The following is a 14,864-nucleotide window of genomic DNA, read 5'->3' as shown; positions in this document are numbered from 1 at the left end:
AGATCTGTGTTTTTCTCTGCTTCTTGGATTAATTTCATAGTAATGGTGGACATGGAAAAGCAGAAGAGAGCTAAACAGGAGACTGATAAAGCACAGGCTAATTGCTGTAACACGTGTTAAACTGTTTGTGATTATGTTCATTCCAACCCACAGGCAGCAGTTATTCTGCAGTGGTCTGTTCAAACTTGAGAGTCTATCAATAAAATGAAGAGTGAGGTTACATTAGCTCTGCTTGGTAGATGACTGGCAGGACATAACCAGGAATTGCTAACATTACAAGTTGCACACATAGAGTGCTAGGCTGTGAGTAGCACTAAATATAGCTAAATATATAGTTACTAAACTACAATACAAACTGAGTTTACAGTATTTCCTTGTTGTCATGTTTCAAACCAGTAATCAACCATTAACCATACATCAACTTGTCACATCGCATTTGGAACAAAGAAAACTTGTTTCCTTAATTTCCTGTTTTTGTCATTGGCTGCTGTAAACCTGCTCTTGAGACACTTTTAATACCAACAACTCTCAAATGATTTCTCAATAAAAATATTTGATAGCAGTAGTAAGGATGAATTTATTTTAGCACTTTGAGGGTCTGGAGTCAGAAGCTGTAAAACTCTTCTGGTTGATCAAAATGTGGTCTGATTATTAGTTCTGTCTACAGAACTCCTGAAAACCGAGCCAGGCAAAGGGAAACTTCAAACCTTGATCTGCATCTCACACTAATGAGTCCTGACTGTTTTGTGACTTTTTTTTTAAGCGAAGCCCCTGAAAAGTGTTAAAAACTTGTGGCTCAGTAACTGCAGCTATGAACTTTTGCGATTGCCACATGTAGCAACACTATGTATTGAAATTTATCATGATTTCTTAAAGTTTGGATGACCAACACTGATAAAAAAATGTGACAAAGGCCACTTCACATTTTGAATTGTCTGTGTTACAATCATACCAAAACTTGGGTAGTTGGGGGACTGAAAATGAATATGAATAAATAAATGAAAAAATAAATGAATAAACGGAAATAAGTCCAAACATTTGATTGTCAAATATGGTGCTTGATCCTTTATTTTGGCACCTTCATGTTAAGTTAATCAACTCTGTTAACTTTGAGACTGTCACCTCTGTTGGCATCTGCAAATAAAAAACAAGTCAACAGCACCACTAAGTGGTTGGAAAAAGAATAGTTTTTTTTTATTCATCAGCTTCTTAATTCTTCATTTCACATCTGCAGTTAATAAAAAGTATCAGTGACTGGAGGATGTGAATCCCTGCAATATCATATTTTAAATATCACACAGGGGATACTCTTCATTTTTTCCCTCACTCTATCACTCTTGGATCACTTTGAAGAGTTGTTGGTGTGGGGTCATAAATTTGTGTCCTGTGTTTTTCTCTGCAGTCATCTTTGGAGAAGACGTTGCCTTCGGTGGAGTGTTTCGATGCACAGTGGGCCTGAGAGACAAATATGGTAAGATCATTACTCTTTGATTCTCTCCAGTTACCAGCCTCTGCTGCTGAGTTTGCAGTGATAAAAAAGGCTGTCAGCAATCTTCCCCTTTGTTTGTGTTGCCTGATTTAGCCACTAGATGACAGCAGAGGACTGTAAAGAATCCCACTGTCACGTCTCTTCAAGTCACAAGTCATAATCCTGTTCACTGTTCACCAAAAGGACCAGAAGGATCTGTTTGCACTAAGAGCAGGGAAGCTTCATAAACTTGAAACTGTCCTTTGATGTAGCTCATCGATCTGTGCTAATCACCATCAGTTTATTTTAGGGTCTTTTACTGTGCAGTAAAAAGCCTTTTTGTGGTGGTAGATAATGCTTTTGTTTCTGTGATTTTATCAGAGTGACGTTGTTTGAGTGATATTTCAATAAAATGGATCCACTTTCTGGAGATGTGTTTTCTTCGCTCTGGGTGTCTTTGATTGGAAGTAAATTGGCTCTAAATGATCTCTGAACTTGTACTGAACTGTTCTTTAAGACGCAGTCAAAGCTGATCTTAACTCTGAACAGATTGATTCAAATTGGCACAAAAAACTGGCAAAGCTCTCATTACAGCAGATTTTTTTTTTTCCGTGCTGAACCACAGCAGACAAGAAAGACACAACGGCTTTTTTCTTACCGTTTATGCTTTTATGCTGTGACAGTGCAGTAGTTTTAATGATACCTGGACTGTCAAACGGGAGTAGATTTAATCTGACCTGTGCTTTTTTTGTTTAAATCAGTCATAAAGGGCTCTTGCCAGACAAACAGACTCTTGAACGTGTAACATTTTATGAAACTTGCTTTGAATTCTGAACCCTCAGGGTGCAAGATATCTGCATTTTACAACTTAATTGGTATATATTTCTTATGCAGTTGTCATTAGGAACTTCCTCTTTAAAAAGAAGCTGAAGGGTTGTTTCATTCTGTTGTCAAATTGCTTATTTAGCTCACAATAATTCAAGAAATAACAAGAGACACAACAATGGCATCAAGCTGTTTTTTTCCCTTTTAAATCAGGGAATGACTTTTGGGAATTGGTGCTGACTAAAATGTTTGTGGTTTAAAAATGTCCACTATTTTGAAAAGTGTGCAGATTCTTGACCATAATGTGTTTTGGCAATTTTGGAACAGCCAAATTTTTTGGTGTGTTTTCCCCTCTGCAATAGTTTTAAGCAAGCAAAGTGTCCTCAGCTGAATTCAGATCCTGTCAAAAAGCCTGACTCCACACATCACAGAGACACTGCAGAGACACTGCTAAAATTCTCCTTCTTGTTTATTATGTGTAAAGAGGAAAAAATAATTAGATGTCAATATAAAGTTTGCTTTAAGCTCACCGAGTTGATTTTCTGTATTTTCCTTTCACCTGTAAGGAGCCTGAAATCGAGCCGGCAGAAGCGGGCTTTGCTTTTTGTTTTCATTGACGTCAGAAGTGTTGACCTTTTGGAGAGGGATCATTATTTTCCATCTCATCCTTGTGTACAGTGACGAGCGCTAAGCTGTTTTTATCCCTCTCACCGCAGAAAGGGATGCTGCACACCTCTGCCAGCCGCTGCTATTATACAGAACAGAGGTTAATGCAGGGTGGACACGCTTTATGAATGTTTTTTTATGACATGGATGCGTTCACCTTGGTGATTCAGCTTTCCCGTTGCTGGCTACTGGCTACTGGCTACCTCTGATGGCCGTTTCCCTGAAAACAAGAGCTCACATTGACCCTGCTCAGTGACTGGCTCTTCCTTCCACTTGTGTTTGTGTGTCTGAGTGTGCAGCCTTTCACTTTGAGGGCAGCATTTGTGTCAGACAGCATGGCAATAAAAGTGGCCCAAACTTCACGTCTATTTAAGGATGCATTCTTCTCCTGTGTGAACTGCTCAGTGACAAAAATCAACACATTAGATACTCACACATCAATGTTTATGTGGTTTAACTTGGTTCTAGCTCAGCTTTGATGACACAGTAAAACACATTCATCAGTTTCGTTTCTCACATCACTTTCTCATGAAGCTGCATAGTGGAGGTCTGCTTCTCTCTGAGCAGAAAAGTTTTTTTGGTTCCTTATTGTTAATGCCCTTGAAGGAGCTGGAGCACTGTTGTGGGTTATTAAACTGTGGGAGCAAGCATGAGGGCACATGAGGGCAACTTTTACTGCAGAGACGCACACTTCCCAGCATAGCTGAAAAAGACTGGATTGGCAAATACACAAAGATGAGAGCAGAAATAACACACTCTACCCAAATATAGAGTCCCACTCCTGCGGCTCTCTCTGAAATTACAGGGTGGAGAGTGGAAAAAAAAGAAAAAAGATCTTCAGTTTTTACTCTGTGGGGGTTGTGTAAGCATCTCAGGCTTGGTTAGCTACAGCTGAGGAGGAGTTGTCATTTTGTCACTTCATTTATTTTAGGCATTTCAAGAGAGAATTCTTTGCTGTCTCATCTCTGGAGTGTGGCATGCAGGCTTCACTCTGTTATCAGAAAACCCTCTTATTCATATGACACCCTCTACAATTGTGGTTGCTGGTCTTGAGTGAGTGAAATACTCACTGGGCCAATAATAGGAGGCTGCCAAAGCACTTTGATGTAAAACTGTTAAGAATCTAAGGATGGGTACCTTTCACATTTGGAACAATTTGGTACCGATACCTGGTACTTTGTAGGTTTGACTATTGACAAGAACCTCTCAATATGATACGCATCACATACTTAGATCACAATATGATAGTATCACAATGTCACAATATCACAATATTGTGATTGTTGTATTCTACAAAGTTAACTCTGAAAAAAATAGAGATGTATATGTAAATCAAAACCTTTTTCAAAATTAAAAGGACCAAGAAAAACAATTATGTCTATGGCACGCCGACTTGCTCAGTGCAACAGAATCCTGCATTAGCAAGTAGAGCCCGGCTGATAAGGGATTTCTGGGGCCAATACCGATACTGGGGGCAAAAAAAGCAGATATCCAATATATTGGCCGATATCCGATATATCGGCCGATATCCGATATATTGGCTGATATATATTATAAATTCATTGATATACACAGGATATATACTGTGTATGAACACAAAATATTATAATACCCGTATGATTCAAGACAGAGACAGAACACTATTAAATTAACACAAGGAACTTTTATTATAAAACTGTCAACATAAGAACTGTAGTGTAAACCAAATAATAACAAGCTGTAAACACAATAATAAGTAAATAAGTCAAACTTAAAACACAGTAAGTAGAAAAAAAGTCAAACTGTAAACACACAATAAGCAACCTACACGTTGTTAAAACGCTGTATTATAGTCTTACATTAGATAATGGTGGACGTGTGAATTAACAGTAGCATATATCTCTGTTTATCTCACAATAAGGCAACTAACACAATGTTAAAACGTCATTCTATAGTCTTACATTACATATTGGTGGATGAAGGGGGCGGGCACTCGGGCAGTGTACAGCCCAACACACAGACACACGGGAGCAGGAGTGACAGAATCTCTGCAGAGCAAAATTTTTTATGATTGGCTACATTTTGCCGATGTTGATTAATCAGTGACAGGCATAATCGGCCTGATTAATCAGCAAGTCTAGAAATTAAATATTTTAAATATACTTTAAGATGATATTTAGTATACAATTTATTGGCAACATACAGGTAGTAGTTCTTCAGCGCCATCTACCCGAGTGGAAGTGCAGAAGTTGTATTTTATTTCCAACTCTGCAAAAAAAAGAATTTTTATCTTTGCAAAAATATCAATATTGAGAGTTGAAGTATCGATATTGTATCGGACATCAAAGTATCACGATTATTGCCTTATCAAGATCTGTGTGTATATGTGGTAATAAATATTAATTTGTTTGATAATAAAATCTCCAAGTTTTTTAGTTTAACACATTTATTTCTCAACATCTAAACTTCCATTGCTGTGTTCATGTCCAGCATGGAAAATTGCCTACTCTTCAATTCCCCCACAGTCACAAAGACGGATTTGGGTACCAAAACATGGTACAATTTGAATTAACGTGAATAGTTACAGACAGATTTTGGTCAGTACCTATAAAAGAACCTAATGCAGGACCCATCCTTTTGTGAATCTTAGTGTAAAAGTTTTTAAAAATGAGTTTCTTCACATAGCAGCCTGAGGTCACCTTCGTCTTGTTGTTCTGTTTTTTTTTTAATTTACCCCTCCTGTCTTCTAATGTCTCCTCAGGCAAGGACAGAGTCTTTAACACTCCTCTATGTGAGCAGGGGATTGTGGGATTTGGAATTGGTGTAGCTGCTGCTGGTGCCACTGCCATCGCTGAGATCCAGTTTGCTGACTACATCTATCCTGCGTTTGACCAGGTAAGAATGATAATGCATTGTTCGCACTTTTTTGTCTGATGTCCTGTAGAAACAGAGCGTAGACTGAATTCAATCATCAAACTGGTTAAATTTTGTCTTAAAGGCGCAATCAGAAAATCAACTGTTCGCTGCAGCTTTAACATCAGGTCTTGTCACTCACGCAGTGTCTCAGATCTCCACATGTTTCTGCCATAGCGATGAAAAGTCCCTTAAAGTATGACCAGAAAAAAAAAAAAAAAAATCGAATGATATTTGCGTTTCTGGTGTCGTGCTGGTCCAGGAGAAACAGCTCTTTGAAAGGTATATCTTTTCGCTGGCACTTTGTTGGTATGTGCTTTGACAGACAATAGTTGGATCAGACTTCACTTACGTAAATCTCAAAATCTGCTTTTAGCATCAGAAATCCTTCCCTTCGGTGTCATAACCCCGGGACACAAAGATATCACACAGTTATTACTGGAACCAGGTAGCTCACTCCTCCCTGTGATAGCTGTTTTTTTTCTTAAAGCTCATGGAAGGAATTCTTTTCAGAGGTGCTCCTGGTGACTTCAGGACATCATGTCTCTGACAATCATCAAATGCAAACCTCCTTTTCTTCTGGATCACAAAAGAGGCTGAATGAATCTTGCGGCTGTCTCCATGGCAGCATTGTGTATGTCCCGTTTGCATCACCAAACGCATGATGAGAACTGTATTAAGAAAAAAATCAAATCTTATAAACTGAAGACGGAACGGCGAAAACGAGATGTTGTGTATATGAAAACGGCCCTATCTCACAATGATAAAGAATCCTTTAAAAAGTCCTGGATCCAGACAGTGATCCAGATCACCTCCAAAATTTAATCACTTCTTCCTTATTCCATTTTAAACATTTCCTGAACATTTAACAAAGATCCGTTCGTTACTTTTTGAGTTATGTTGTTCACAGACAAACAAACAGACAAAAACACTCCCAAAAACATAGCCTTCTTGGCAGAGGTAACAATGGGTTATGTGTTATTCGTGTTGTGTGGATGAGGGCCACAAGAGACCAAACAACAAAAAAATGGCGGCCAAAGCAGCAGCAGAAGCATAAAGCCAGATCCTTCAGCTATAAAGTCTGACGTTTGGGTTGTTTTATTGCTCCAAAAGGTGAGATGACATGACACATATGTTTACGTGGGACATGAAAATTGATAATCGAAGCATTTAAATCAGTATCGAGTCGAACTGATATCGAATCGACTCGCAACCCAAAGGAATCAAAATTGAAATTGAATCAAATCGTGAGGTTCTTAGCAATACCTAGCCCTCGTAAATGGTTATAAACACAGAACTCTATTGTTGCAGTAGTTTAGTGTGTGTGTGTGTGTGTGTGTGTGTGTGTGTGTGTGTGTGTGTGTGTGTGTGTGTGTGTGTGTGTGTGTGTGTGTGTGTGTGTGTGTGTGTGTGTGTGTGTGTGTGTGTGTGTGTGTGGTTTGTATTAATGTGACTTTTCTTTTACTACAATGATAATAAACAGTTTCTACAGTTTTATTTGTGATGTGATGTAAGATTCATTCCTCCAGAAAAAGGAAGGAAGAAAGGAAAAGAAATAAATTCCATTTCCTTGCTTGGCAGCAACAAATGATAGTGATTTTATTTATTCTTCCAACTTGTCTTTTGTAATATTTACTGCATGTCCCTTGTTTCTTGCAGGTGTTTAATAAACAGACCTCCATATGTCTATCAGTTTGTACATTACAAACCTTATTTGTAAACTTGTGTAAACAAAACGATCCCATCTTCATGACTTTTTTTCCTCAGGAAGATAAATATGGCATGAGCGGTCTGAGCAGAGGTCATCCCTGCTGTTTTACTACACTCGCATGTTGACACTAGTGTCATTTTGTGTACTCTCGCCCTTCACATGATGAATGGGAGTCCCTGCTGTGTCAAGGCAACGTCAAACAGAACACGAGACAATGGAGACAGTTTCTGAGAAGCTGCTGCAGCAGCGTGAAAAACAGTTTATTAAATCTGTTGTCGGGCTTTGAGTATGCTCTGCCTCCCTCCGTCTGTGCTCTCGCTTAAAATGCTAGCGTCCAAACTGACCTCAGAGAGACATAAAAGCTGGATTAACAGCCCACCTGAGTTTCAGGAAGGAAAACTTGGGACACCTTTTTGGAGAAAGCCTGCTATAAGAAAACTGTGGAAGACGTTAAAGGAAACCAAACACTTGAGGTGAATGTGCTCGTTAAAAGTAAAGTAGTGTTTTTAAAAGCACCGAGAGGGCAGGCAAAGAGAGGCCGATTTACAAATAAAGCCTTGATCCTGTGACCACTAGTGTGGTCTCTACTCAGAAAAACAAGGAAATGCAGTCGCTTGTGTTTTTTTTTAATAAGGGGTGATAAATTCTTATTTGATGAAACCATCAAAAACCCAAAGGATCTCAGAGTGTTTATATTATTTTTTTTGTGGTGGAGGTCTTCTCATATCCTCACATCCTCTGCTTACATTCATCTTTGTATGCTGACCACTAACGTGTTTTGTTGTGTGAACCTGACTTCCCTCTCTGTCATATCTTTGCAGATAGTCAATGAGGCAGCAAAGTACCGTTACCGCTCTGGAAACATGTTCGACTGTGGAAACCTCACCATTCGGGCTCCGTGGGGGTGTGTCGGTCACGGATCACTTTACCACTCTCAAAGCCCAGAGGCCTTCTTCGCCCACTGCCCCGGCATCAAGGTCAGCTGTGGGTGCTTTTACAGGATTTATAACGGCAATTTCCTCTAAACTGACTTGATTTATTTGTTCGCAGCCGACGCTGCCCACTTTTTAATGTGATGGATTGTATTTGTTACAAGCCTACAGGTATATTATAAAATCACTTTGACTAACTCCTGCAACAGTAGCAACAAAACAGTGGAGGGGGAAATTTATTGCTTTACAGTTGGAGAGCAAACTCGATAGCTTCAAGGCAATTTATAACCCTCTCAAAACCTGTTAATTTAACATGTCAAGAACCGTCATCCTGCACAGCAGAGTTTCTGAAAGGTTAGAGCTAAAATTCACTCGGGCTGGATAAAAGTTGTCAGCAGACTCTACTTTTGACGTTCAACAAGGCTAAGAGGTGAAGCAGCAACCAAAGGTAAAGGAGATACACAAGCAAATCATTACATTGATTTCTCTTGATTAAAGCCTTCCAGCTGAGTGGGAGAAGCAGACTTTAGCTGGACAGTGATGCAGTATCAGTTTAGGCACTGGCTAAATGAGTTTTTAAGTATCTTCCAATCAGATTATATCTGCCATAATCCATTATAGTGCCCTGCCTTCTCACACATAAATACAACTAAGAGGCAGCCATCCAACATGATGCTAAATACTCGCTGGCTACTGCACAAGATAAACTGCTTGTTAACACAAATATCTCATCACTCAATCATTTGGCAGCAAGTCAATGTAATGTAATGTAGTCATGTAGAGATGGTGAAGATGTTGCTCTGAAGTTCAAACCAAGCATAAGAATGGAGAAGAAAGTGAGTAAAGGGACTTTAAACAAGATATGGTTGAGTATTTTACAAACTGGTCTACTGGGATTTTCGCACAACCATCTCTAGAGTTTACAAAGAATGGTCCCAAAAAATGAAACATCCAGTGAGCGGCAGTTCTCTGGGACAAAATGTCATTGATGTCATAGGACAATGAACAGACTGGTTGGGGCAGGCAACAAAGACTCAAATAACCACTGATTACAACCGCAGAAGAGCATCTCTGATCGCACAGCACGTCCAACCTTGAGGCAGATGGGCTACAGCAGCAAAAGACCACACCGGGTGACCCTCCTGTTAGCAAAGCACAGGAAACTGAGGCTACAATTCACACAGGCTCACCAAAACTGGACAATAGAAGATTGGAAAAACGTTTCCTGGTCTGTTGAGTCTGGATTTCTGCTCCACATTCGGATGGTAGGGTCAGAATTTGGCGTCAACAACATGAAAGCATGGATGTTTCCAGCTCCTTGTTGGCGCAAAGAATTAAGACAGTCATGAAGGTTAAAAGGGATCCAACCTGATAGAAAGGTGGACCTTGTATGGAAGCCGGTCAGTGTATGTGAAGGGCACATAAATATTTACCAGTGGTGTGTGAAGAAAAGGTGTGGAGTTAGTCATAAGAGTTTTCAGAAGGGAAACAAATAATAAAATCACGGTCTCTTTTTGTAACATGGAGCATAAACAGACCAAATACACAGAAATGCTGCTCCTGTTGTGATCAAAGGCTTCCCCTTTCAGTGTGATATAACCGTGACAGTCGGTGTTTAGAGATGGATGACTCTGGAAACACACACATTCATTGTACCTCAGTGCTGTAACAACGGCTCAGCTCTATAAATTTAGTTGTGTATAAATGTCATGCATAATGATAAACACACACAAGCTTCAGCCTCGACAACGACCTGAGAGTCTACTAATTTGACTTAGTACATGTGAAAAAGGCACGAAGAAGAGGAACATTACTCTTTTAGATGACATTCACATAACAACACACGCTCAAAGTAAACAAGTCGATCTTTAAATCTCAAGATTTAACCTCGGCTCACTGAGCATACATATAATCATCATCATCAAAGTTTCTCTCACCCCACAGACTGGGAACCTCTGTGGCTACTGCTTTAACACCCACTGTTGCTGAGAGCAATAAACATGCTGTCTCCCTGCAAAGGTCAGACTGATAAATGTTAATGTTTGTGTAAACTATCAGCTTTCACTGTTAGCTTCATCTGAGGGTCATTGCAGACACACAGGCTGGATTTAAATTTGGTCCAGTGTTACCGTTACACCCCAATCCAGGCTGAAATATCAGTGAGAGATGAAATATCAGACACAATTTAAATGCCACAGAGTTAAAGAAAGAGCAATGACATTGCATAGTTTGCAGACTGTCAAGCAAACTGTCCACTGGAGATGAAATGGGTATTGAAGCTTAAGGCTGGCACACATTACAGGATTCTTCAAACCTTCACACATTTAGAGAGCACACACCTGATGATAGCAAAAGACAGATCACACAAGATCACTCTCTTCTGATCTTATAGTGTGTGGTGTGCACTCTGGAGCAAACCCTACACTAACTGATTCTCCAGCAGAGTATCAGATACTTCACGCTCAATATTCTAAATCTCACATAGTAAAATGTGACTTTGGTGTAATCAGACATAGTGGACGAATGAGAAAAACATAATGGTAGTTTTTGGCCTCTTAAATTTCTATAAAAATGCACAAAGAAAAATGATTATAGAAAAAGTTATGGAGACGACAGTGCAAGGCAAGTTTATTTATATAGCACATTTCAGCAAGGCAATTCAAAGTGCTTTACAGACAGAACAAATTGAAGAAAACAGTTAAAATTCAATTAAAAGGCAGATTAATATTAATGAAATGCCATTTATGAAATAAAAAAAAGTTCAAACAGATTTTAAGATAAGGGTCGCAGTGTAGAGTTGCAAAGTTGAAAATTGTACAATTTAAAAAAAAAGAAAAAAGAAAATTTATGTTATGTAAAGTTATGAATGAACAACGAATGCGAGTCGGAGTCGCCACAAGTTTTACAGATAGTTTTTTGACTTCCTCTTCGATCACTCAGCTGATTCAGCTATCGTCTTGATTGTTTTTGGGGTTTTTTTGGTACGCGTGACATTACACACTGTGTGCGCTCGGCTCCTCTAGGAGAGCCCCACACACTCCAGGATTTCTATTTGCAAATATTAAACATGTTCATTATCTACAATCTCTCAATGGGAGGCCAACTTGCTCTGACCAGAAAAAAAAATCACACTTAACTCACCCCACACCACAAGAAAATCACACACAATGTCATTTGCAGGCGTCAGACAATCAGGCCTTTGCTGGCTTTGATCATAAGGGGGAGATCAGGACAAAAATCAGCCCGATTATCCTGTGGTGTGTATGCGCTTTTAGTCCAATACTAAAGCTGCTGATGTGTTTTGACTTCCAGGAGTGACTTGGCTGACGCGCTGAACTATCATATGGAGGTCAATACAATACCGTTTGCTCAGTGTTATTTCAATAACTTTTCTGAATGCATGTCTTTGGTTTGCAGCATAATGCAGAGTGAATACAGCGTCAGTCAGTTTTCACTGATTGAACAAAAGAAAGAAACAAACAATACAGCTGTGGTTTCTCGCTGGTAGGACAGGATTTCCTAACGTTATGGACACGTCTCAGAGCACAAGGCTGGAAGTGAAACTAAACAGTCCGCTCATCTTCTGTACATTGAACTGTGCAACAAACTGAGTTTACAAAGTTTGATAGTTGTCACATATCAGACAACCCTGCCACATAACTGTAAGTTGATACAGAAATGTTGTGTTAAAGATTGAAACCCCCATCTTCATTTGGCAATAGAAAAAAATCATCTTCGACACTGTTGAAATTAGATTTAAAAGGATTTAAGATAGTCTGGAAGTTGGGTTATTTTGACATCATGGGTCTAACAGAGTTCATCATGTGTTCCCCAGGTTGTGATCCCTCGTGGCCCAGTCCAGGCTAAAGGACTCCTCCTCTCTTGCATCGCAGACAAGAACCCCTGCATATTCTTTGAACCTAAGATCCTGTACAGAGCAGCAGGTGAGCTATACTGTGTTCAAATCTAAAGTTTGTAACTGATCCACTTGTCAGCTCATTTGTCACCCCCTGATGTTCAGCTTCCTCTAACCCTGTGCCTCACTGGCTCTTGTTCTGTTCGCTTGGTTTCTTTATTGAAAGCAAATGTTCCCCCTGTTAGAGAAGTCATGCAAGACAAACAAACAGTGTTCCTCCCTGCAAACAATATGAGATCAGCAGGACCCCAAGTGTGAAGCAGACCTTCTAAATGGGCTGTGAAGTGTTGACAGTGTGGAGCTGAATCCTCTCCTCATCCTCTCTCTGTGCGGAGGCAGGAAGCCTTGATTAAACTTGAGGACAGAATTGCTTTGTGCAGACAGCTCGGCCAAACATATGTATTTGACATACGTTGGCAAGTATTGCAAAACAGATCTGCCTGCCCTGGCTATGCAATAATAATTTGATATCTGTGATTAAAACAGAGCTGGGAGATGATTTTGGAGGTAATGAAAGACAGACCCATAAAAGATTGGTACTACCAGCCTTGAACAGACGCCTTATATTTTCACAACTTTGTTGGTTCCCCTGCTCTGATATGAGCCAGATGAGCTTGTGAAATATTATAGCTGAGTGGTTAGATTGTTTCAACTAAGACAATATGTAAGAAATTGATGTCCAGAACATTTCTCTTGTTGCAGTGCCATGTGATATTCAAAGCACTCATCAGCATAAAGAGTATGAATCTATTACTCATATTTACCTCATTACTCTGAGCTTTGAAGCAAAAGGTAAAACCCCAAATGCGCAGTGAGAGGGATGCATCTTGTATTCCAAAGTTATTCAGTTATTGAAAGGATAAGGCATCTTGATTATTTGCAGAACAAGTAAAAAAAGGAAAGAAAAACTTGAGTTTCATTGTTCACTTATCAAACAAGGACAGTAGATTTGTCATAAAGTGTAGGCATAGCTCAGTTTAAAATGGCCTTCTTGAATTTAGTTGTAAGGATTTCACAAGCAAACAAGCAATAAACTTGTTTGCTAGCAAACTTTGTTTATATTTGTGTAGCACTTGCTCACTAACTGGGTAATAAAAAACAACATGTAATTAAAACGTGTTGGTACCTGTCCTATAACTGTGATGTCCACTTCCCTTTTGTGTTGCACTTGTCACAGGAAAAGAGGTGGTTTAATCAAAGCAGACCCAGTAAAAAGGTTGATGCACTACAATAATATTTTGGGGGCATTTTTACTCTTAGAAATCAGGACATTGAGACCAGAAATGTGGAGAGTAGAGGGTCACTGTGAGTTGTCACTTTGTTTATTTTTAACTATTCTGCCAATTAATCAAATATCTCCTTCTGCAGACGTTAGGAGATAAATAACTGTAGTAGTCGGTGAAAGGGCTGGGACGATAGGCTGTTCTGGCAACTCGATTCTATTAAGGTTTTTTTGGGTGCCGATTCAATTTAAATTGCGATTTTTCAATATTTACAATTTTTGTGATTTTAAATTAGCTTTTTAACAACAGACCATGTGAAAAAATGAAATGTTGATGATAATGTCTACAGACTATATCAGGAGCCATATTTTCCCATAAAATGCACATCACGTTAGTCAAAGAGGCACATTTCACCCCCAGCTGGAGAAAAGTGGTAACTTTTTTCCAATCCAGTTTATTAACAAAGACTGAAATGAAGAATTTGAATTTGACAAAAAAAAAAAAAACTATTTTGACAGAAATCCCTATATATTGATTTTCAATTTTCTTCTCCTACCCCTAGTCGGCTAGTTTGATGACAACAACTGGCACTTATGCTGTAATTTTTTTTTAGTGTTAAAGGTTATTAAACTATTCAAAAACCATGACTTATGCCTACTGCTTAACCAGGACTATGACCTCTGTGCATAATGGCAAAACCTTGAGGCCACCCAAAGTTTTGTTTTTTTGACTATTTATTTGTGTCTAACTCACCTTCCTTACATTTGCTGAGCAGTAGAACAGTATTTTTTAAAGTGGATACAAGTGGCTGGTGTGAGCTGTCTCATAGACCTTTTACAGCTGTGTTGCCAGGCTGGCTGCAACAATTTGTAAAACCAAATCTGAGACCAATATTTTTATTTACAAAACAGACTGAAGAACAGAAAAATGAAAATTAATCCACAACCTGAAGTGTGAACATGTGTTGTTTTAAAATGTCTTCAGATGTGAGACGCTGAAGTAGAAGAGAGAGTTCCCAGAGGGTTCAGGTGCTTGTAGGAAAAACCACACAAGAGTCAGGTTCGACTCATAGAAATGATGAAGATCTGGAGACTTAAAGACAAGTGGCAATACACAGGGACTCCCAGGGGTCAATGATACGAAGGATGAATAATGTGCTGGTATAAAATATTCATGTATACAAACAACATAAAGCTAGTCATGATTAAGTGGCCTACCTGACTGTTTACGT

The 14,864-nt window shown here is 39.1% G+C and overlaps 1 protein-coding gene across 1 annotated transcript in view; it reads left to right on the top strand.

The window, feature by feature from the left end:
• The window catches only part of bckdhb (branched chain keto acid dehydrogenase E1 subunit beta), a 58,237-nt gene that overhangs the window by 1,568 nt on the left and 41,805 nt on the right, over window positions 1-14,864 (top strand). Inside the window, exons 3-6 of the mRNA XM_074683660.1 lie at window positions 1,403-1,471; window positions 5,700-5,833; window positions 8,384-8,539; window positions 12,330-12,438. Of these exons, the coding sequence (XP_074539761.1) occupies window positions 1,403-1,471; window positions 5,700-5,833; window positions 8,384-8,539; window positions 12,330-12,438 (468 nt within the window). The remainder of the gene's footprint in view (window positions 1-1,402; window positions 1,472-5,699; window positions 5,834-8,383; window positions 8,540-12,329; window positions 12,439-14,864) is intronic.

The sequence above is a fragment of the Halichoeres trimaculatus genome, unplaced genomic scaffold, assembly GCF_033239565.1.
Source record: "Halichoeres trimaculatus isolate MK-OKI-2021-1 unplaced genomic scaffold, fHalTri1.1 fHalTri1_scaffold_12, whole genome shotgun sequence".
Lineage (NCBI taxonomy): Eukaryota > Metazoa > Chordata > Actinopteri > Labriformes > Labridae > Halichoeres > Halichoeres trimaculatus.
The sequence above is the reverse complement of the archived record's forward strand: the minus strand, read 5'-3'. Positions and strand labels throughout refer to the sequence as shown.